The sequence below is a fragment of the Asparagus officinalis genome, chromosome 4 (assembly GCF_001876935.1).
Source record: "Asparagus officinalis chromosome 4, Aspof.V1, whole genome shotgun sequence".
In the NCBI taxonomy this organism is placed as follows: domain Eukaryota; kingdom Viridiplantae; phylum Streptophyta; class Magnoliopsida; order Asparagales; family Asparagaceae; genus Asparagus; species Asparagus officinalis.
The window spans coordinates 123,849,004-123,874,180 of NC_033797.1; the positions used below are offsets into that span (position 1 = coordinate 123,849,004).

The 25,177-nt window shown below is 34.8% G+C and overlaps 1 protein-coding gene and 1 pseudogene across 1 annotated transcript; one reads left to right on the forward strand and one right to left on the reverse strand.

The window, feature by feature from the left end:
* On the forward strand, positions 2,006-7,161 carry LOC109838076. The gene is made up of 3 exons (XM_020406543.1): positions 2,006-2,268; positions 4,240-4,733; positions 6,389-7,161. The coding sequence occupies exons 2-3, from the start codon at positions 4,321-4,323 to the stop codon at positions 6,480-6,482; spliced, it is 507 nt and encodes a 168-aa protein (XP_020262132.1). The 5' UTR covers positions 2,006-2,268; positions 4,240-4,320; the 3' UTR covers positions 6,483-7,161.
* LOC109839246 lies at positions 22,189-22,828 on the reverse strand (annotated as a pseudogene).

Sequence of the window (25,177 nt, forward strand, 5' to 3'; positions counted from 1 at the left end):
TAGTTAGGATTAAAATATAATATTTAAAAAATAGGGGTTATATAGTCCATAGAAAGTTTTTTCTACAACATCCTCTTTTAAAGGGAGTATGATTCTAAGCGAAGTATATAATTTCATTTATAATTCAAAATCTTGAAACTTATTCAAAATATGATGCTTAAAATTTTCCACATCTTTCGTACTATATAAATATAAGCTAAGCCTCTGGCCTCATATTATACGATGTATATTATTTATCAAAAGAATCACATACTATTGTTTGTGTTTAACAAAGGCTTCAAATCCTTATAGTCTTAATTAAACATAAATAGCTTACAACTTACGAAAGTTACACGCATATACCTCCACTTATATCTTAGTGCACTTAGATCTTCTAATATTTTCTAAAATTGGATGTTTGTACTTATGTACGCAAGAATACTCTTTATAATTTTCCTATGTGAGTGTCACGATATAATTTTATAACAATTCTATATTTTGTACTCATTCTAAAATAATTTATTAACTTGCAATTGTCTATCAATATAGTATTATGCATTATTAATAATTAATATGAGAGTTTTACAATAACATTGGAAGTTTTAGAGCCAAGTTAGACAAAATTGAAGTGGCATGTAATATGATTAATTAATAATGATAATTAATTTAGTTAATTTATGATTAGAATATAATAACAAAAAAGAATAGAGACAATATAGTCAATAAAAAGTTTTTCCACACCTCCCTCTTTTAGAGGGAGTATGATATGATTTACCCCCACAAACTGCAAAGTACACTCTACAGTGACGAAAAATGACTTAAGGACCCAAAATATGGGACCAAGGGAGGGGACAGGTGAGGTGTCCCCTCCCTATTGCATAATGAGTTAGCCACTCATTATGCAATATGAAAGTGACACCTCACCTGTCCCCTCCCTTTGTCCCATATTTTGGGTGCCCGTAGCAGCACTCCTACAGTTACTACACGCTATCGATTCTGTCGCTCAAGTTTCTCACGACTCTTCAGTTGTAATTCACGCCAGTGACAAGTGGCAAACAGCACAAAGCATGCATTCACTAAGGGGGTGTTTGGTTGCATTGTTTTTGAGAAATGTTTTCTCAAAAGTACTGACGTATGGCATTTATGTAATTAAGAGTTTTCTATACATTTCTATAAACTGTGTTTGGCTCCAAAAAAATTTACAGAAATGTTTTCTGTAAAGTGTCCAAAAGTACCAAATTTTATGGAAATTGATTTCCTTCTAAAATGGGAGGAAATCTCTTGGAAATCTGACACATTCATTATTTAAATAATAAAACTCATTAACTCTTTTCTACAAAGTTCTCACTTTTCTATAAAGTTGGTGGTGTTTGGTTACATTTCTATAAATTATAGGAAATGTTGCTATTTTCCCAAAAGTTATTTCTCATTTTCTTGTTTTGAACCAAACAAGCACAATACAAAAAATAAGAAAATTTGTACTTTTTAACTTCTCAAAACTTTTCCTATAATTTTTTTAAGAAATACAAGGAAATCAAATTTAGGATGGAAAACATTTCCTATAATTTATAGAAATGTAACCAAACACACCCTAAGCTACAACTCCGGTCATTAATCACAAACAAAACGTTCGCTGTATAAACCCCAGTAACGCCTCTTCAGTCTTCACCCCTCTTGATAACCGTACAGTGTGTTTGGGAGAGAGGACTCAGAGAAGGGAATGAACGAAGAGGACCTTCCCTTCCAAGGGAAAAGTTTCCTCCTTTCTCCTTCATTAAACCTCAATTTGTGATGTAACATTTCAACTCAAATTTCCACTTTCCTCTATGTTAAAATTAGATTTCTCTTCCGCTCCCCATCTCCATCTCTAGCCTCCATCCAAACCCCTCCCCCTCTCTACCCTCCATCCAAACAAGCAGTAATGTCCACATGCTCCCCCTCCTCCGCCTCAAAAACCTTAGTCGGCGGCGCTAACCAACCACGCTGCCACGTGGACGATTCAGACGAGGCTGGGCCTGCTTCGCTCTCGAGCCAGCGGAGGCCTTCGACCCGAGGATCTCCCTCTTCGCGCGCATCGAGAGGAATCTTGGCGGCAAGAGCTTCACGAGGTCGAACGTGCTCTCCAAAGTTAAAGAATTGAGGAAAAGGTATGAGGACGGTGGGGCCCTTAATGCGGAGGCGCTTGATGTCAGCCATAGGATTTGGGGGATCGAGAAGGAGGAGGAGGAAGAAGAGGAGAAGAACACCAAGAAGCGGAAAAGGAAGCTGAAGCGAAAGAAGAGGAAGAAGGCAAGTCCTTTTTTTTCCGCTGAAAATTTTATTCTGTTCTCCTTATTCTTTTTCTCCTCTTTTTTTTTTTTTTTTTTTTTTGGTTCTTTTTTTTTTTTTTTTTTTTTTTGGTTGGGGAGGGTGGGGGGTGCAATGCGGTTGATTTCTTTTATAATTAGAGAGAAAGATGTGCATTATTATAAATAGAGAGAGGCATGCGAAGAAATGAGAATGTTGGGAAGAGATGAGAATGTTCTAATGATCTTGTGGATATACGCTTGCATTTATTAGATAAGAAATGAGTGCACAAGCATTTGCGGAAGATTAATAAGGGTTGCTCTTGTTGAGGAGTTGAGGATAGAGTGGGAGAGAATTGATTGAGACGATCTTGTCAACAGAGGCAATTACGAGATGCGATGAGATTATACCTCAATTAAGAAAGATATGATAGTTAAGGGAAGAGATGAGCCGTAATAGAAGTAAGTGTAAGAGTAGGATTCATGTAGCCAAAATCAAAATCTTGGTATAAAGAGTTAGTAGTTTTTTTTGTAGTATTTCTTGGGGACGTAGTTAAAAATGTGATGGAAAATGTTGGTAAGCTTGATACTTCATGAATTTTGCTCATATTTAATTAAATAGTAACGAGAAGTTGTGCAATAGTGTTATGGGGACCGTTGAATTTTAGGGTTGACTTGCTCAAATATTGGTGTCTTTTACGCGCTTTACGACCCTATTGCCTTGGTTGCAGATAAATCTCACCCGAGGTTGTAAAACAAGCAGAATTTTAGAGCTTTAGCTGTTCACGTTGGTTCAATTATCCAAACTAGCTTAAAATTTGCTCAAACTCTATTTTAGATTATCGCACAAACTCGGTCAAGGTTTCAATTGGTCCAATGATCTCATGCTTCTGAAGCTCGATTTATGGCCAAGGGCATATTGGGTTCTTGATGTGGACTTTAAACTTTAAAGTTATCATCTTTTTTGGGATTGCTTTGTCTGGTATCCATATCTACATTTTCAGGATTTGCAAAATCGCACACCCATATATGCGCCCATGCAACCTAGTCATACAAATATGTGAAAGCATTTTTTTTATAGTAGCTTGCACCTGGAAATTAATATGTTGTCTGTAACTTCATAAGTCCATTCCAATCTTGTTGTGAAAAATCCATACCACATGAAACAACTCCTATATGAAAATCACAACATAATATCGCAGGAAATATGAAAATCCAACCTACTATAAGTTTTATGACAAATAGATATGGTGCGTAAATACAGATCTATGAACCATGAAACAACAATGGGACAGTTCTAGAAAAAATAACAAATGTAATGGTAAGATTACTTTGCATGTATGTGTTAGCGTGTTGACTTTCATTCATGCTTGTTAATGTTCTTTACCTATACCTTAAATTAGTAACATAAAATTAAAGGCTACAAGACATGTCATAAAATAAAAACTTCTTAAATTATATGAATGAATACTTACCAGAACAGTCCTTATCCTTTATTGGAAACAAGAAAAATTACATAAGTGTGTCAAGAAATTAAATTGAATTGTTTACTTCATAATTCATGCATTATAGTTTTAACTTTTTTGCTTGGTTACATCTTAAGTAGGTTGGATTGTTTATCAATTTCAAGATATGACTCTGATACGCTCCTTGAATTACCAAAGTTTTGGGTTAATCTGTGTCTGATTTCTAGGGAGGCCTTTTCCCACACTTTTTATTTAATCATCTCTTTTGTAATCTATGTGATTAATTCATTATCTAAGGGACTATGAGTCCTGTATGCCAACAGGTGCTTCGTCATTTCTCCTATAAAAACGTGAAGTAGTATGGTTTTTGTTTTAACTTATAACATCCTAATTTCGTTATTTGTAACCATTCCTGATGTTGAACTGATTAATTAGTTAAACATCATTATCACTGGAGATATGCTTTTTTTTTTAACAAACACTGAAATTCGAAAAGAAAATCTTGGCAGGTTTGTATTTACAAATTACTTAATGTTGCGGACAAAGAGATTGAGAATGAATTACATCCTCAGAAACATTTCCTAGCCATAATGTCCTCATCATGGGGTAAAAAATACAGCCTTCAATGCTGTCAAAGTGGGTCATCTTCTCAAAATGGTTCTTGTTCAAGCAGTTTGTCCAATGACTTCTTTACTAGCAGATCAGGTAAACTAACAGAAAATGTTGACTCGATAGCATTAAAGCACTGCAGTAATCTAGTATTGACAGCACTCAATGATGTTAGTCAAAAACATTGCAATCAGCACGAGGAAGAACTGATAGATAAGCCCAACAAATATCAAGAACTTATAAGCATGTCGAACCTGAATGTAGCACAACCACATGTTCATGACCCAGCCATTATTCTTTCCAATGGGCCAGAAACACCAGCACGCACTGATGAAGCTAATGGACGAAAATTTCGGAGTGAATCTTCTTCCTTAGTTGCTGAGCCAAGGGTCAGGTGAGCAAGTGTATTATCATGTATATAAACTATAATGGTCTTTTCTTTTAGGATCAATCAAGGATAGAAATCCTCGGATGGCAAACATGAAGAATTTATGCGCTTCGGCAGTATGTTTGTGTCCAGAGGAGAGAAGAGTTTCATTTAATTTAGGAAGGGGATTTTTTTTTCGTTCTCTCTGAAAAAGAAAAGAATTGGAAATGCGATTCTCTTTTTTTTGCTTGTGGATGAGCTATTCGTTTTGTTTGTTTCTCTATTTGCAGGCGTTCAACAAACTAGAAAAACATTTTATGGAAACTATAGTCACTTTCCCATGTGGGCACATTGAGAAGGAAAAAAGTTTGGCAATTGTTAATGAAAAATTTGAAAATGATATCACGAGTGGAAAAACTGCAATCATTATGAAAGAGGCACTTCAAGTCTCTAGGAGAAGTGGGAGATGAAAGTCTAAAAATGTCTAATGCATGGGTTCTGCATAAATGATAACTTCTTAGGTCTTACAAATAATTTTTTGAGTAACTGGGCCAGTGCGCTGAGGAATTTTGTTGATAGACAAAATAAGAAGAATATATATCAAGTGGGGAAAGAAGAGGGGAAAAACACACTAGGAGGAGGAAAAGAAGGATTATAAAATGAAACCAACTATATTGGCTTATTAAGGTGCCACTCTGCTCTGAGGTGGCCATCTGCTACGATGTAAGGATATGTTATACAAGAAGGAAGATGACTGTACAATGCGTCTCTAAGTTTACTCTGAAACACCCTCTTGTTCCGTCCATTCCAACTACTAATCTCATTGATTAAGCAGATGAAACGGGATGTTCTAGTGCCAGAACTGCCAAAATTGCGCATTCAATAATGGAAGTTGTAGTCAACAATAATAGGATATTAAACACTAGTGTTATTTCTATGTTATGAATTTTGAGGGTGCTTTTGTAAATTTTTTGAATATTTTGGGTTGAAAAAGGAGAGTGGTCTGCCGGTTAAATGTTTATCCTTTTGTTGAACCCCACTTGGAAACGGTTTAGCAAACATACGAATGTCCCCCCCCCCCCCCCCCCCCCCCCCCCCCCCCCCCCGCAAAGTTTTCTAGGATAATATTTCCGACGTCCAAAGTTTAACTCATTGTTCAACGAGCCCTAAGGGCGTAATAGCATGGAGGATGATGTGATCATCAGACTCTGGAGGACTTACAAAAAAGGTGCATGTGGGATTGTGTGGGACTTTCTCCTTCACTCCCGGATTCTGCTTGGACTGTAATTCAAGTAATCAAACAAAATATTGAAAGTGAATTTAAAGTGGACTGGAAGTGAGAACTTGGGTCTTTTCGCTTTCTAGCTTTTTTTAAGAAGGTCGAGTGAATGTAGAAAAGTAATACTGTAATTCCTTTCCTTCATAGTCTTTCAAGAATGAAAAAGAGTATACCATAACGTTTTAGTTTCGACTTTCTATTACTTTCTTACATTTAAATATGATTCCGATCTGAAAATAAATTATTTTGCCTTTTCCCTCTTACACTCTAGTTTTCAAGTGTTTGTAAAATAATCTTCATGTCAAATAATTTGTCATCTTCTATACTGTATTAGTCTGCCTTTAGAAGCTTGCACAGAAGGTAGACCCCGAGCGTCAGGTCCTTCATCTTTTTCTTTGTGCAGTGAATCTGTGGACAAATATGTTTCCAATCCAGTGAGACATGAATATCCTCGGATCGAAAGAACAGCAGGACCCCACCAGAAGCTGGAGTACTGAATCCAAAAGCTGGAGTACTGAATCGTGTCAGGCACCTATTTCTGGATTTGATGATTTATTTCTTTTTATTTTCAACTATGAGATTGATCCACTTTCTGCCAATTTCTCATGTGAGCATGATTTTTCTGGATATGTACACTAAAGACAACTAATTTTCTTTCTCCTCGTGATGGCCTATGATCGCCAGTTGATGCTGCAGGCAATGGATAAACTTTGGTAGGCGGTTTCTTGATCTTTTTTGGTTCAAGCATCTTGGGACCAGAACTGATGACCTTAGGCAAATAATATATGCATTCATGTCACCAGAATTTTGTTGAGATGTATGGTGTCTGAAAGTTGCTTACATTTGCATGTTTAACGGCGCATGCAATTATCTGCTCAGGAACCTGCAACTATCAGCACAGGAATATATTATGCTTAATGCCCGCGTGGAAATTTTGGTAAGTGAGTGCTCGTGGAAAAAAGAGGCTTAGTTCCTTCCAATTGTACAGGAAATGTAAGATTTTTAGTTCTGAGCAAATTAAGCTAGCATTTGGTGCAGCTGAGAGTTTTCAGGCTGGCAACATCATATTTAACTGCTGCTGGTAGTATCTGACTGTAAGGGATTAAGTTGTAAATTGAATCAGGAATACAATTTTTAAACTTTTGCTTATTTCTAGAGACAGAAGAGCTGCCTATACTTTGCTGCTGTTGCTTTTGAGAATAATTCTTGTACGTGCTCTATGGGTTACACATAATACTCGTGCATATTTTCTGGGTCGATATTTTGAGATTTGGAATCATGTGAACAAAATGTCCGCCCCCAACGTATCATATGAAGGCTCCACTACAATCAGGATAATGGGATTTAACGGTTCAAAAGCTGAAATTTTAGTTGGTTTTCATAGAGAACTGTTATAATTTGATTATCTTTTCCTGTTGTTTATCAAATTGGTCACGCCTGTATATCGTTTCACTTGGAAAGTAAAAAACGAATCTATACTGATTTATGTTATTTTTATGAATGGATTTTCATCTGTTTATTAGTCCGCAAGCTTCAGCTCTAGACCTTATTGTTAGCAAATTTTGTCCGGAAAAGTTAAATTTCTCGAAAACCCAATTTTTGCTATATATTTCACAATACTTACACTACCGTTGGATTTCTCTTTGACAAAAAAAAAAAATGTGGCGATCATAATCTATAGCCGCTCACCAAAATCTAGATCGTTGTATGGTTGACATGTGGCACGTTATAATGCTAAATATAGTTTTTGATGACGCAATTTAATTTAAAATTTCAAATTAATTTTAAAAATAACCAATTTACACATTCAATAACAAAATTCAGATTTATTGTTATGAAAAATTACTATAAAAACTTAATTATCATATATTATTATTATTATTCCTATTTTAAATTGTCAAATATGCCTAATTTATAAGTAACTAGAGGTTGAATTAATTTAAATTTCAAATTCAAGAGGTACACGTGTATTAGGTGTATTCTTGCTAGGGGTGCAAATACGGATACAGATATATCTCGGATATAGATATACCTCGATAAGGAAAATTCATATCCATATTTGATAAAATCGGATTCGGTTACGGATATATATGCGGATATATAAGCAGATATGCATGCGGATACAAAGCGGATATGTGAAAACTAGATGGTATTGAGAAAAAAATCCATAATCTAAGAATCGAAACTATTATAAGAGTATGACTATTGACTAATATGTATTCAGATATTTCGGATACGGCTACGGATATTTCACAACAAAACCATATCCGTAATCATTTCCTATCGATTATAGATTTGAGTAACCATATCATATCCTAATGAATACGGTTACAGATATTTTTTTCGGATACACACCCCTAATTTTAACTAATCGGCTAAAAAATATCTAACCGATTCTAGAAACAAAAACTGTCAAAACCTAGTTCCCCTTTCCACTCCTTCATTACAATATACTAAATAAATACTATCAAATCTATAACAAATCCCTTTTCAAAAAAAAATCTATAACAAATCAATTCCCTGTATCTCTACCTCTCAAAAAAGAAAAGAAAAACTCTCTACAACTCTCTCATGAAATCATGGATCGGGAGAAAATTCATGTCTTTGTCCTTCTTCTTTTTCGTGATCAATCGTCAACGAAGCAAATCCCTCCAACGCTGCCTTCCTCCTCCGTTTGAGATCAAACCTGAAGTCGTTCGCCACCTCTGTTTTCCATCCTTAGACCATGAACCCCGGCATCTCTCTTGAGAACAAAGGGTTTTGTATTATATTCAACGATGGAAGTTATGCTATTAGGCATGCAATTATATTTATTAATTTGTTTATATTTTGAGATTTTAGCATTTGCTAGTAATATTGGCAAATCTATGATCGATATTTATTATTCACCTAATTATTTTTGGTGTGCAATTATGTTTATATTTATTTTGCAGTGTTTTCAAGATCGGAGGTATATTCTGTGCAACATTTGTGTTTTTGTTGATAGTAACACGTGAGTATAATCTTTACATCAGATAAGATAACAAAGAGAGATGAGTTTAAATAAGAGTTTGGGTCAATATCTGATAGTTATAGTTTTTGTCTTAAAATTAATTCCTAACTTCTATTTAAGGCCCATCAACTCTAGATTGGGCCGGATTTCTCCCCTAACAATGGTATCAGAGCTAAGGTCATGGTCCAAGTAATTAAAAAAACAGATGATCTTCAATATGAAGCCCGAAGGTGCCGGGAGAATCCACGGATGCTATAGGAGTGATAAAATCTGGTTAGCTACCATATGAGTAAAGTGGTGGAAGTTACCACAAATGTTTGATAGTTATGTACTAAATACATGGTCTGGTTAGCCCACGAGTGATGTGGTGCAAAAGTTTGTGAATTGGTTACCCCACAAGTAAAATGGTGCAAAACTTAGTGAATTCCGTGGAAGATTGAATTATAGTTGAATTGAACTATACTCACAAATTAAGGGAGAGTTGTTGAGATGATTAATATGTAAGTATAGTCCCACATCGGATAAGATAACAAAGAGTGATGAGTTTAAATAGGAGTTTGGGTCAATACCTGGTAATTATAGTTTTTAAGTTAAAATTGATTCCTAATTTCTGTTTAAGGCCCATCAACTCTAGATAGGATCCGATTTCTCTCCCAACACTTTCTATAATTAATGTTTGTTGCTTGATGTATTTTCACATTACCAACATTTTTTTATTGAAAGCCAGACATTTTCAACTCTAGCAATTTTTATTTGTCTCAAAAGAGAAGAGGAAGAAAATGTAGAAATGGTGAAAATATTGGTAAAGTTCAGGAAATTTGAAGCAGACAAGCATTTGGGTGTTTGCCGGTCGACCGTGAGCTTTGGCGCGATTGACCGTAAACATGCACGATACAGGGATACGTTCTGGAGCTCTGGTCGGTCGACCGCCAAAACCCTGTAATCGATTTTGGTTTTTGTCTTTCTGGTCAATCGACCGTAACGATTTCGACGGTCGAGCGCCAGTCAGGTTTGGGTCTGATTGTTGTTTTCTGTTCTGATTGGGATTTGTGTTTGGTATAAATACAAACACGATTTTAGGGTTTTTGGGAGTTAAAAAGGGGTTTTGTTTTGTATACAGAAAAGAGAGTTTTCTGAGCAATTTGGTCAGGGTTTTGTTTAAGAGATTTGAGATGTTTGTTTGAGAGATTTTGAGTGAATTTGTAATCTCTATTTGTACTCTCCTTCTCTATTAGTGAAAACTCATCTCCTTCTTGCCCCGTGGACATAGGCAACTTGCCTAACCACATAAAATTAGTTTGTTTGTGTTCATACAGTTATTTTGATTGTGTTTGGCCTTCTCTCTCAGCGTTTGTGTTTGCCCTCGGAACCCCAATGTCACGCCCCGCTTCCCAAAATACCGGGGAATCGGGACGTGAACAAGCCCGCGACGTATTAGATTGAGAAGAAATATATTCTATTTTTTTTTCTCTTTTCTTTTCTTCTCAATCCAATACGTTAAGCGTCTGGAAATAAATACAATGCGAAGCCACATGTCCCCGATCACAATAGCAAGAATATAAAGACAACTCAGAATAAGGAATAAACATATCATCAACAGTGAATCATCCCAGACATAAAATATGGGTCTAACATACCCTTATTACAAAATAGTCCAACTAGGAATTTAGAAATACATAGTCCATAAAGAAAGTACTATTAAACTACTAAATCCATCATCAACTAAAGAAAAGTGCGGTAAAAGAGTTTTAATGTCTAACTACTACTACGGAAGAAAACTACTACGCTTCAGCTGGTTCTTCTACTCCTTCTGCAAGACACCCTTGCTAAGAATCTTCTGGCTCCTGTACGATTCCGAACTGAGGCTGTCCGTCTCCTAAATCTGACGTACACCCAGAAAATAGGAGTACGTCAGCGTGTGGAACACACGGCAAGATCCCCCAAGGCAGGAACAAATACAATAACAGTAATGATAACATATGCGTGGTCAATGCGATAACAGAAATCGAAATAGAACATGTGATGATAGTAATAATGATAGAGGCATGCAACTGGAATACTAATAATCAGAAGAATCCAAAAATCAACCACAGTAACAGAATCAAGCAGGTAGCGATCAGAAACCATACAAGCAAATAATGCTTATACATAGATGGAATTAATAGCTTAAAGATCTACACTCGCAGACGTAGTACGATCGAGGCGAGAATATCAAACAAGGAAACCCTCATGTATATTACCATAGTCTCAAATTGTAGATAATTAAATATTAATCCCTGCATCTATGTTATGGAAGAAAACAACTAGCCATCCTATCACAACTCACTAGTCCCTATCTCACAAGAGCTAACTACTTCATATCATCGGATAACTGCACTGATCACAATCACAAAAATATCCCAACTCCTCAGACTCACCCCGTTGACTTACACAACTTTCACCGCGCCGAGGCCCGGCAATACACAAATATCTCAACTCCTCGGACCCACCCGTGACTACACAAACTTCACCGCGCGCCAGAGCCCGGAATAATCAACAATCACATATCACACAACTCCTCAGACCCACCCGGTGACTACACAAACTTCACACCAGCGCATGAGCCCGGGAAATTATACATCAAACAATCACAACGCTCACATTGGACCAAGACTTCTCACCCCAATTTCTTCGTAATTCCAGCGTCAACTACACACGAGCGTTCTAGCGTCCTAACTGTGTCATCAGGTCACTATAGTCATGTTACTTCTCATGATTTCTCAACATGGAATTATAAATACAATTACACTAAGTGTGTCATATCATAAACGTGTGAGCATAGTCGTGATCACATGCAAGAAACATACGAGAGTAAAGCTACTATTAACGATGTAAGATGAAACTACCATTAACAGATATTTTGCACACGAAAATCGAAATCTCAGTTATTAATTCCAATATTAATTTCCTTTAAAATTATCTCTCATTATAAAAATTCTAAAATAATCTTTTTAAAATATATTTTATTATTATTTATGAACAGTAATACATTTAATTTTATAAATAATTTCTATGATATTTTATAAAATAAACTAAAATACTTTTTTTCTCAAAATAAAATTCATTTAATCATAACAATTATTCAAAATACCTTTTACTCAAAATAACTTATTTTCACTAAATATGTTCCTTTAAAAAATTATTCTCAACATTATAATAAATACTAAAAATACATTCTTGCTTCCAAACAGCCCGACAATAATCATAAATCAATTCTGACCTATCCAATCATCACGAATAATTTTGTACTAGAGAATATTCACCGAAAACGTAACCGTTAACTGCACATATGATATTAAATTAGCACGGACTAACTATACATATACAAAATAATTCATACGGTAAAAATAAATTAAAACAAGATAATGGCAAGAGGGATCTTGCCTACGGGTTCGAGTGGTCTGATGACGAGACGACGGTGCCGTGAAGCTGCTGGAGCGCGGAGGGAGCGACGGTCGGATCTCTGAAGGAGGGCAGCGAGGTGTGGGAGATGATGAAGGTGGCGGTGTTTGGAAGAGGAGTTGGGTTCTTTTGAAGAGAGAGAACGAAGGAGAGGTACTGTACGAGGGAGAGGAATGAAGTGAGAGATGAAGAGAAAAAAAGTAAATTATTTAATGAGGGAGTTGGGGTGACGTGGGTGTAAGTGAGTGATGTGATTGGAGAGAGAGTGACAGAGGGTTGATGAGGAGTGGGGAACGTGGGTTGGTTTTCAGGGGAGTGGAGAGAGAGGAGTTTGGTTACGGTATTTATATACCTATATAATATTAGGATTAGGGAATTTAATCAAAAATAATTAAAATAAATAATTATAAGTACTTAAAAATTAAACTAATTATGAAATAATTATCTACAAATAAAAACGTACATGTTGTGCTAATACAACAGCTGATACGAAATAGTCGAATTATACACATATTATAAAATAAAAACGTACATGTTGTGCTAATACAACAGCTGATACGAAATAGTCGAATTATACACATATTATACAATTAAACGAGAATAATTAATAATAAAAATATATTTACTCACATTTAAAATTAAATAATTATGAGATAATTATATACATAGTAAAACGTACTAGTTATACTAATACGACAGATAGTATGTAACAATAGAAATAATACAACAAATTATACCAAAAAATACGTAATTAATAATACTATGTATTATATGAAATAAAACATAATAATATTAATAATACAACATAATATGTAATAGTACATATAACAAAACAAATTAATTCTAGAAATTTTTACCGCACAAAATAATTTTTATAAATATTAAAATCATAAAATTTGGACTTTTAAATCATAGAAAATTCTAGAAGGCCAAGAAAATACAAATACTCTTTTAAAAATAATAACTAAATATTTTAATATATCAGAAAACTATTTTAACTAGTATCAAAATTCATGGTCCTTACACCCAACAAGTGGTATCAGAGCACCATGCTACGCTTGAGTTTAGGTGGAGGAGTAGATCGCTTTGGAAGCTCGTCTAGGGTTTCAGTTGGAGGCAAATGTGGGATTTTTATTATTGTGGATCTTGTCTTCCATCGTGTGAGGGTGAGATCTTTTGGAGGCTCTTATTAGAGTTTTAGTTGGAGGTAAAAATTTACCTTTATTATAGTTTGGATCTATTTCTTTCAGTTTGTTCCGCATTGGTTTGTTGATGTTTTGAGGAAGATAGCTGAGAAAGGAGGTGTTGAGAGTGGTTCTTCTGACGTGAAGACCGTTCAAAGTTTGAATATTCACTCTATTGAGATATATGTTGAAAAGTTTAATGGCACGAACAACTTTAGATTATAGAGATGTAAAGTTTTGGATGCGCTGAACGCGCAGAATTTGGAAGATACTTTGGAGTTGGACGGCAAGCCAGACGACATTGAAGAAAGGGTTTGGAAGAAGATGAATCGGACGGTGTGTGACGTTATTAGGTCTTGTTTAACGTAAGATCTAAAATATGATGTGATCAATGAGACTTCAGCAAAAAAGATTTGGGAGATTCTTGAGAACAAATATTTGACAAAGAGTGTTGAGAACCGCTTGCATTTGAAAAGGAGGCTTTACCGTTTCTAGTTGAAGAATGGAATCTCAATTAGTAATCACATGAACAACTACACGAATCTTCTTGCGAATTTGGCAAATGTAGATGTTATGATCGATGATAAGGACAAGGCATTGTTGTTGTTGAGTTCCTTACTTGACGAGTAATATGAGATATTTGTTCTTATCCTAATTAATAGAAAGACATCTCTTTCGTATAGTGAGGTCATCGCTGTACTTGTGAACTATCAGCTTAGGAAGAAAGACAATGAGTCTTCTAATGATATAGTAGCGGAGACATTGACCGGAAGAAGGAAAAGTCCAAACCGAAATAGGAGGTCGCAGTCTAGATGAGCATATCCTTCAGTTGGTAGGAAGTAATGTGCTTTTTGCAAAGAAGATAGACATTAGAAGTCTGAATGTCCAAAGTTGAAAGATCGAGCCAGGAAGAATAAGGGGAAAGCTATACAAACTTTAGAGGTGAATGTTGCCAAGGCTAGTGGCGACAATTCAGATTCGGATTCTTCGGGCTACTCGTGCCCTACACTACCGCCAGTTTGTGATACCGACTCTACGGAGTGGATATTGGATTAAGGTGCTTCATACCACATTTGCTCTAGGAGGAATTAGTTCTCTAGCTTTGAGGAGTTGAAAAGAGGAGATGTTGTGCTCATGGGTAATGATCATGAATGTTCTCCTCTTTTCAACTCCTCTAAGAACATCATGATCATTAGAGGATGCATCTCTGAAGGTCACAATGGGCATTCATGATCATTACCCATGAGCACGACATGATGCATCTCTGGCGGTAGTGTAGGGCACGAGTTGAAAAGAGGAATTAGTTCTCTAGCTTTGAGAAGTTGAAAAGAGGAGATGTCGTGCTCATGGGTAATGATCATGAATGCTCATGGGTAATGATCACAACATGATGTTCTTAGAGGAGTTGAAAAGAGGAGAACATCATTTCATTTAGAGTTTTGGAGGTAGCAGACTATAGGGTGATCTTAGAGGATGCATCTCTGAAGGTCACAATGGGATCCATGATTGTAATGAAGGGCGTCAGAAAGAATAATTTATACTATTTGATTGGGAGCACGGTGATAGGTGGAGCGCTGGCGACTTCTATTGATTCGGTTAGACTGTTGCATTTGAGGAGGCTGGGACATTCGAGTGTTGATTCCGTGCATGGATTGGAGAGAGGTGCTTTGACCTGCAATTTAAAGTCTTGTGAAGATATTGGTGTGAGCAAGAAGACCGAGGTGAAGTTTGACACTTCTATTCACCGAGCGAATGGCCTTCTAGATGATGTTCACGTAGGCATTTGAGGGCCTTCTAATGAGGCATCATTGGGAGGTAATAGGTATTTGGTTTTTTATGTTGAAGACTGTTCTAGGCATTTGTGGGTTGCAACCAAGTTCTGTTTGAGTGAAGTCCTAGTAGTCAACAACAGGTGGAAGAAGTGTATAGGTAGAAAGGTAAATTTACTTAGTTCTGATTTTGATAGGAAGTACAAGAGAGATCTTTTTCTGCATTTGTGCCTGGCTCAAGGTAGTTTGAGACACTTCATTAGAAAGAAAACATTGGGCAACGAGATGAGATGGCAAATTTGATAGGATGTTCCTTGCTAGAGAAGGATTGGTGTTTGATGTCAAGCAGTAGTTTGCAGAGAGTTTTAGTGCTGAGGTTTTGACATATTGGAGTTATCTTATTTATAGGTTGTCGTCTGTCGTGATTGGAGTATTTGGATCTGGTGGAGTTACCTCAAATTTTGGGTTGCTTCGGATATTTGAATGCCCAACATATTGTCACATCAAGTATGTGAAATTTGATCCGAGTGCACATTTGGGATTCAGAGACGTGTTTGGTTACCAGTTATGGGATTCTGATATTGTTCTGGATAGTATTGTCACATTTGACTCTCAGAAGGTGAAGAGTGTTGGACAGATCATTAGGATATCGTAATGGGTGGAGAGTGATGCTACTTCACGTTTGATGGAAAATTTTTCCAGATCATGTGCTAATGCAAATGATGAGCTTGTTGATTCGAGTGTAACTGATGGACACAGTTTGGATTTGGCTATGGCTGTTGGTTCACCTCAATTGGAGGTGTTTGATAATTGTGTTTCTTCTACATATAGGGTTGAGGAGTTGAGCTCTAAGACAGAGTTGGTGGGGAGAGATGCAAGTTTGGAAGAGAGTTTATCTTTTCACTTTGAGACCATTGGGAGAGTTATCAGTTGCAGATTGGTTGGTGATGACCGTGAAGGTTTAAAAATCCTTCCAGTTGATTGAGGTCGTTTGCAGCCATTTAGGTAAACTATGTGAGGCTTGATTCCTTGGGCAAGAGGATATGTAGGCAGTTATTTTGATGCAGCTGGTTTAGTAAGTTGACACCGACATTTGGAATTTGTTTGCATTCTCGTTTGGGTTCCCGACTTGTTATGGATTAAGTCCGTTGTCGTGAATTTGTTTTACTTCGTACTGGACGCAACAAGTGAGACATTTAGTTTGGTTGGTGTCGGTTCAGTTTTGAAAAAAATTCGCTGAGTTGGAGAATTGTAGAAATGGCGAAAATATTAGTAAAGTTTAGGAAATTTGAAGCACACAGGCACTTGGGTGCTTGCCAGTCGACAGCGAGCTTTGGCGCGGTCGATCACAAACAAACACGATACAGGGATACGTTCTGGAGCTCTGGCCGGTCAACCGTCACGGTCGACCGCCATGTTGGCCTTCTTGTTTTGATGATGTTTAACAAATAATTTACTTTTAATTTTGTTTGTCTAGTATTTGTGTTTATTTATTTATTATAGACAAACAACATGTTGAAGGATGGATGGAATTGCGCTTCAACGATCATATCCAATGGAGGTTGGCGGAATAGTGGGTGAAGCATATGCAATTCAAGTTGAAGATCCAAGTTCTAGCTTCATCCGCAATGTGTACCAAGTCAAGTTTATTGAAGATCAAGATCAAGCTTGGGTAACATTAGTTTAGGTTTATATTATGTGTGTTGGTACTTTAAGCTCAATCATATACACACACATTATATTGGTTTCCTTGTATATATATAGTTATATATATATATATATATATCAATATATATTATATACAACAACAAGTTTGGCTTTCATTATATATATATATATATATATATATATATAAATATACTATATATATATATATAATATATATATATATATATATAGCGTAAAAGCTTATGTCAACTTAACGTGGATAGGTAATAAGACGCACCAACTTTAATTTGTGAGTATTGCCATTGGATCGGTCCTGATAGATATAAATCTTTAAGATTTATGACACTTGAGGCCACTAAATTTCAGACAAGCGATATGCGAAAAAAGTTTGGTGGATCTAAGGCTCCTATCCACTAAGTGGATAGGTAGTATCTCCCCTCCTCTCTCTCCTAATATATATATATATATATATATATATATATATATATATATATATATATATATATAATATATATACTATAATATATATTATATATATATATATATATAAAATAATGGCGCTATCCTTGTCATAGGAGCGGGATCCTCCTTGATGCCTCTAAAATCACATGCATGAGCCGACCATATGGATGATCCGCCTCCGCTTGAACTTGAGTCTACATCATTCTAAAAACCCCAACACACCAAGTTTGGCGGTGAACCGCTCGTCAGTTTGACCCTCCATCGCACCATGTGAAAAAGTTTCCTATTTCATTCAAAATCGCGTTAAAATTTGATACCGAGTGGATGAAGGCGTCACAACGACGACGCGGTTCACCCCAAATTATGGTTGTGTGTTGCGGGGTTCTAGATTATGTAGATCAAGCTTCAACGCGCCAGCGGATCCATCACAATGTCGTTCAATCATGCTGATTTTAGGACGGCAGTCAAGAGGAAAATCCCCTCCATGACAAGGATACCCATTAATCTCTCTCTCTACTCTCTCTCTACTCTCTTCTCTCTCTCTCTCTATCTATATATTATATAATATATATATACATAGTTATATATATATACATATTTTAGTTTTTGGTTTATATGTATATGTAGTCATACATATACATATATGTTTCTATGTATATATATAGTTATATATATATATACATACATAGTTTTAAGTTTCCGTGCTTATAAATATGAGATTACATATTTATTATTGTGTTTTGGTTTAACTATATAGACATGAAACAAATTTACATTCATATAGATAATCATATGTTTCATACTCTATTTTGTTTAAGAATATATTGCATAGAATATGCAATTTTAAGAAAATCATATGTTTCATACTCTATTTTGTTTAAGAATATATTGCATAGAATATGCAATTTTAAGAAAATATTGTTTTCTTGGTTTATGGACTTAACAATAATCATATACATCTTTTATTAAGTCTATAAAATCATTTTGTAATGTTTCAAAACATGGTTAAGCTAAAATGTCAAAACTCATGTGTTCACATTTTCATGTTTTGGATTATTTTACAAAATGATGATATTTCTCATTTGGGAGGTCCTTTTTAAAAACCAGTTTTTGTAGCATGTTTATTATCATGTCTACAATCATCTCCCAAAGTTTCATAATTTTTTGAATTTATTTGATATTTTTAAACTTGGTTTAAAGTTGAGTTTTTCTGTGCATTTCAGATCTGTGCACGTTTAGTCGACTCATAAGTCGACTCACGAAGTGCAACGGAGTTGTGATTTTTCGTCTGCTGAGTCGAATCATATAAGTCGACTCATAAGTCGATTTATAAGTCGACTTATCAGAGAGCCGTTGCACAGTAACGGCTAGTTTCCAGCAGTGTTTTCTGAAGGCTTTTTTGTCTTTTCAGTTGGGTTTTGGCTGATGTCTTGGGTTGTTATAAATACCCCCATTACCTTCAGCTCTTCAACCATCCAAGAGAATGTTTTAACAAAGTTTTAACAAGGGTTTAAGTTTGTTTAGAAGCTTTTAAGCAATTGAGGGTTTGAGTTTGTGAATTCAATTCCACAAGAGCTTGAGGAGATCATCTATTGGAGTTTGTACAATCAACTATTCTCCCTCCATCTCTTGTCATCTATTGAGAAGTTTTCTAAATTCTTTTCTAGCTTTATATTTATTTGTTTGATTATCATCTTATTAAAGCTAGTTTTATATTGAGTTTAGATTTGATTAATCTCATTGTTACACACACACCCACTTGAGCTTATTGTATTTGCATTCATAATATATTTGGGGTTGTGAGAGATAGTAACATTGAGTTAAGTCTAATTGAGTTTTCACCTTGTTTAGAGAACAATCATTTGTTGTGTGCCTAATTGTGAAGTTCACTTTGTAATACACTTGTACACCGAGAGGAGTGTGTGGTGAGGACGGAATCGATACTGAGAGGAGTGACGTCGGTGGCCTAGTGAGAGGTGATAATTCCGAGCACTTGAGGGAGTCGATACGTGATGACCAACACTTGAGGTTGTATCTTGTGTATGTACTTTGTGAGGATTTGTGAGAGTTGTCGGTTGACTTGATAACCGAGTGTGTAGAGTTTTCGGTTAGCTAGAAAACCGAGCGTGTAGAGAAGTTCCGACTTTCAAACCGGGTTGTGTAGTGGATTCTCCCCGGGAGTGGGGAGCGGAGACGTAGGACGGAAGGTCCGAACTCCGTGATCATTTCCTTGTTTTTGGGTTTGGTATTGACGTATCTATTCTTGCATATTGTTATATCACCATTGTTGCATGATCATATTGTTTACCCTTGTTTATATTGTATATCCTTGCACATATCTTATAGCATAGCATACTTGCTAAGATATATTTGTTAATTAGTTTTAATTAGCATAAAATCAGATTAAATTAGCATAAGACCCTATTCCCCCCCCCCCCCTCTAGGGTTCTTTCCTAGTGGCTTTAAGGGTCTAACACGCCAAAACCCTGTAATCAATTTTGGTTTCTGCGACCGCCAGTCGGGTTTGTGCCTGATTGCGGTTTTCCGTTCTGATTAGGATTTGTGTTTGGTATAAATACAAACACGATTTTAGGTTTTTTGGGAGTTGAAAAAGGGGTTTTTTTGTGCACAGAAAAGAGAGTTTTCTTAGCAATTTGGTTAGGGTTTTGTTTGAGAGATTTGAGAGGTTTGTTTGAGAGATTTTGAGTGAATTTGTAATCTCTATTTGTATTCTCCTTCTCTATTATTAGTGAAAACTCATCTCATTCTTGCCCCGTGGACGTAGACAACTTGCCGAACCACATAAAATTCGTTTGTTTGTGTTTGTGTTGTTATTTTGATTGTGTTTGGCCTTCTCTCTCAGCGTTTGTGTTTGCCCTCGGAACCCCAAGAGAAACCATTGAGAAAAGTTTTAGGTGAAGAACAAGTTTACTTCCTACACTTCTATGTATTTCCTGGACAAAGATGTACTTGACCTTTGGGCTCCTGGAAATTGCCTCAACACGGTATGGGTAAAAGCAAGTACGTACGAACAATAAAATTAGTATTAACAGGTAGAATATCGATCATTTCAAACAAAATATAAATGTATGTGCAACTCAGTTTCCGCATATACCTTTTTTTAATAAAGAGTCCTCGCATCTCTATGATATTTTTCCCCCCGCGTTCAGGGGCTACGTTTCCGGGGACATAACTATGTGAAGCTGACACGAAAGTCAACATGTGCTTTTATCATTGACTAGTTTTTACACACGTGCAATGCACGTGATTTAATACCATGATTAAGTATTTTTGGCAGTTTGTGCTCATTTTTTTCTTTAAACTCTTACATCCCGATTATTTTTTTATGTTTGTTTAAATGGGATACACCCAATTTAAATTTTCATGTTGATATTTGAATTGACAAAAAACAAATATAATTTAAAAATAATTTGAATTTTCATATTATTTTTGACCGATATGAAACTAAGCTTTATTTGAGAAAGTATAGCATTGCAAAGTGAAAAATATTAAAATAGTGTTATACAAGGAAGGTGAATATTTAAAACCAATATGGCAAAATGATTGATTTAAAGTATGTTAAAACGATGCAAAAGAGAATATGAAGTTTATTCCTAATCATTGATAGACTTCATAAAAAAATATAAATTAAAGATTAATGCTAACTCTAGTATACTTTTATATGATAAAAACATCCACATAAGAATATAAAAGTACTGAAAAAAATTCATGAAACTCCCTTCTAAAGATTCCTAATTTCACTCAAAATAATTAAACTATTCTATAAAATATTCATAAAATATTGTTTTTATTTCTTCTATTTTATTTTTTATTGAGTTAAGATCAATCCTTCTTCAGGTTTATCATTTATCATTTCTCGGACAATTCTAGAGTATTGTCTTCATCATCTACATCAATTGTGACATCAGGCTAATTTTGTATTTTTTATGCTATTATCTTTCCTGGGCTCGTTAATTTTTTATCATCTCATTTAACTTTACAAAGAAGTCAAATGTACTTATGATGTTCAACACAAACTGCTCAAAATATAGACTTTGATTTTTTTTCTATCAATGAGAATAAATATTAATTTCATATATATATAAAATTCTTTGTGTTCCTAATTTATTACTTAAATAAATTAGAAGCTATCTCTTTATTTTCCTTTAAAATGAATTCTTCTGATGTGCATCCAATAAGAATGATGTTATTTCAAAAATATTACCTTTGCTCTATCCCTGTTATTTTCCATAAAGATCTAAACTAAATACCTGCATTATTCATTACCAATTTCTCTTAGATTATAACATTAATATTTAATTTGAAGAACACAATATGGAATTTATGAATACTTACTAATTTTTCTTATGTCTTCCATGGAGATTTTTTCTTTGATTAGGATAAAGTTATTAAATTATTTTTTAATGTAACTCATTCAGTGCTTCATTAATAGATATGTCTTATGTTAATGCCAATTCAAGTGATTCATTGACGTTTTCTGAATTTTAGATTTATTTCCATCACTTTCCCATTTGCAATGGAAATAACTCAATTCTTTTGTGCTCATATTTACTCAATATGATCACAGTAGGAATTATTTGGGTACTTCCTCTGGAACCAAATTTTTAAAAAAAATATTCAGAGGAACAATATCGAACTATTTGATAATTACTAGAAAAATAAATTACTAACCTTGCTTGAACAAGACCTTATAAACCGTAGCCCACAAGAAAATCGTAGTCTGTTTTGGCTCCGCCTGTGCTAGTAAATCCGCAGCGGTACGCCTGTGCCCATTCCGGTCAAAAGTCGTCCCTCCAATCTTTGTCCCTGTCAAATGCTCATATGTAAACCCATTATCTGGCACCACCCCCGCCTCCACTAGCCCATCCCTCACAGCTGATTGCCACTGCTTCAACTCCGGCTCCTGAACCAGCAACTCCTCAATCCATTCGTACGACTCCTTCACCAATCTCATGTCCCACCCAGCTTTTCTAACGTAATCGCTACTAGCTCGACTGTAGAATCCGCCATTGATGCTCGTGCCTCCACCGAGCACACGCGGACGGGCGTTCTTGATGCCGTCTTGGGAAACAAATTTCTGGCTACGGACATTGGGGAGGTGTCACATAGGGTGTCTGTGTAGCCTGAAAGATGTGTTATGTTGTTGTTGTCGTAAGGAGAGCCTCCTCTTTCTAAGAGTAGGACTTTGGAGGTTTGAGAGAGAGTAGCGGCCAATGGGCAGCCGACGGTGCCGCCTCCGACGATGATGTAGTCATAGTATGATGTTGGTGGTGCTTCCGTTGCATTTTGCATAAAGTTGTAGGGTGGCAAGGATACTGTATGAATATGTGAATACGAGATTTTTAGTTAATAATGAGCAAAATTCACCTGCGCGATTCTACAATATTAGTTTGAACATTTGCTTTAAAAATACTTCGTTCAACTAACCATTTATAAAGGTATAGAAATTTACACCAAAATATAGTAATACACACCGCATATTAAACTGCTCAAATAAGAATTGAGTTTAATATTAATTTAATTAAATATTTTAGGTCTAAGCATGGGCAGATTTATACACAATCTAATGTGCAGTTGCATCCTAGAAATTTACAAATTACATATCAAGCCTTGTGACGTTAAAATCCACCCCACAATAAACTTAGGAAATTGCAATCATGGCCCAAGCTATCTAAAAACACTTAGCAAATTAGTAACAATTTGAGCTCATTGCAAAAATAAAAACTCATTTGAATTTCCAAAAATCAAGTTAAATATGGGCCCATATACTGAAAACCCAGAACTATTACACTGAAGGCCAAAAATTCCAAAACACAAACGATGCTAAAATCCAAAACCCATTACCAAAAAAAAAATAATATAGCTATTATTATTATATCTTTAGTTTTACATAAATTGACCCTTGTTGTCGAACCCCCAAGAAAAAATTCTGAATGATCGACTAGGTCTAAGACTATTTTACACAGTGTGTGAGTTTAAAACTAAATGTGGATAAAAGTTTGAGTTATAGACAAATAACTCTTTTGAAAGTGTGTGAATTTTGAAATAAATAGGATAAAACTTTGAGTTTACAAGCAAAAAAGAAAAATCCATCCACAATTGTGATGATAATCAATGTTAGTATGAAAAAACCAGGAAATAAATAGTCTAAGCGTTTTATTTAAAATATATCACATATAAACAATATTCATACTTAATTTTATATATTAAAAAAACCCCTAGAATTGAAATGAGTAGGTTAAGAAATGAATAGGGTTAAACTTAGGTTTATAGACCAGAAAAATCATTTAGGTGTATAAAAATAAGTTGGTGTAAAACTTCGGAGTAATGTAAAAAATTTAAAAAATTAAAACTTGTCCACACCAATTGCAATGATAATCAATATTAGTATAAAAAGCCAATAAATTAATAGTTTAAGTATTCTGTTTTAGATACACCACATATAGGATCATAGAAAAAAAAATATCAAGTTATAACAATACATTAACTTATATCGTATATTAAACTGTTAAATACAAAGTAGGTTCACACCTAATTTTATGAAGCATTTTAATGTAACTTGGAAGTGGGTGGGTTTAAAAATAAACATGAGTAAAACTCTTGGTTCATGGAGAAATTACCCTTTCTAGAAGTGGATTTGACTAAAAAACAAAAAGAGATAAATCTTTATCTTTAGGTGAGCTCAAATAAAATAAATTGTGGTAAAACTTTGTGTTTATAGATTAAAAAAAACCTAAGAATTGAAGTTAGTGGGTTAAAAATTAATAGAGAAAAACTTTGGTTTATAGGCAAGAAAAATAATAATAAGTTGGAGAAAATTTTATAGGTTTGTTTAAAAATTTTATTAAGCATTTAATTAATACAAGTTGGATGTAGGTGGTTTAAAAATAATAAGAGATAAAACTTTCGATTCATGGAGAAATTACCTATTCTAGAAGTGGGTTTGTTTAAAAAACAAATAGGGATAAAACTTTATTTTTGGAAGAGCTTAAATTAAATTAGGCAAATTTTTGTGTTTATAGATAATAAAAAACAGTAGAATTTATATGAATGGGTTAAAAATGAATGGAATGAAACTTTTGGTTTATAGGCAAGAAAAATCATTTGGATGCGTAAAAATAAGTAGAGCTAAAACTTTAAAGTTATGTAAAGAAATAAAAAAATTCACAAAGCTTGCCCACACCAAGAATCGAATAGCCAACTTTTCAAATGTGATTTAAGTGTACTCCCACTGGACCCATTCGTACGACATTCAGATTGATCATATTGTTTTAAAACAATAAAAGTTAGCTAGGATGAATTATAACTAAGCACTATTCTTCCTAGTTAACTTTAGTATATACGAGCAAAATTGTCCCGTATGATGCCACGACGTTATTGTGAAAAAACCAAAAAAAAAATAATGGTTTAATTATTTTAAAAATAAACTATATACAACTAATCAGAACCAAAATCTTGAAACTTACATTATATACCAAATCGTTAAAATTGAAATTTAAAAATATTTCAGTGGTCTAAGTATGATTGTGGAAGTAGGTTGGTTCAAAAATAGATGGGTAAACTTTGAGTTTATTAGATAAAAAAACACTTTTAGGAAATGAGTGGGCTCAAAAATAAGGGGTTTTTTAGACGTTAGTCCTTTAAAGTCTCAATAA

Coding starts and splice junctions, on each gene's coding strand:
- LOC109838076 (XM_020406543.1), top strand. CDS start 4,321: ATGTCCTCATCATGGGGTAAAAAATACAGCCTTCAATGCTGTCAAAGT. Junction 4,734..6,388: donor GTTGCTGAGCCAAGGGTCAG/GTGAGCAAGTGT, acceptor TTCTTTGTGCAG/TGAATCTGTGGACAAATATG.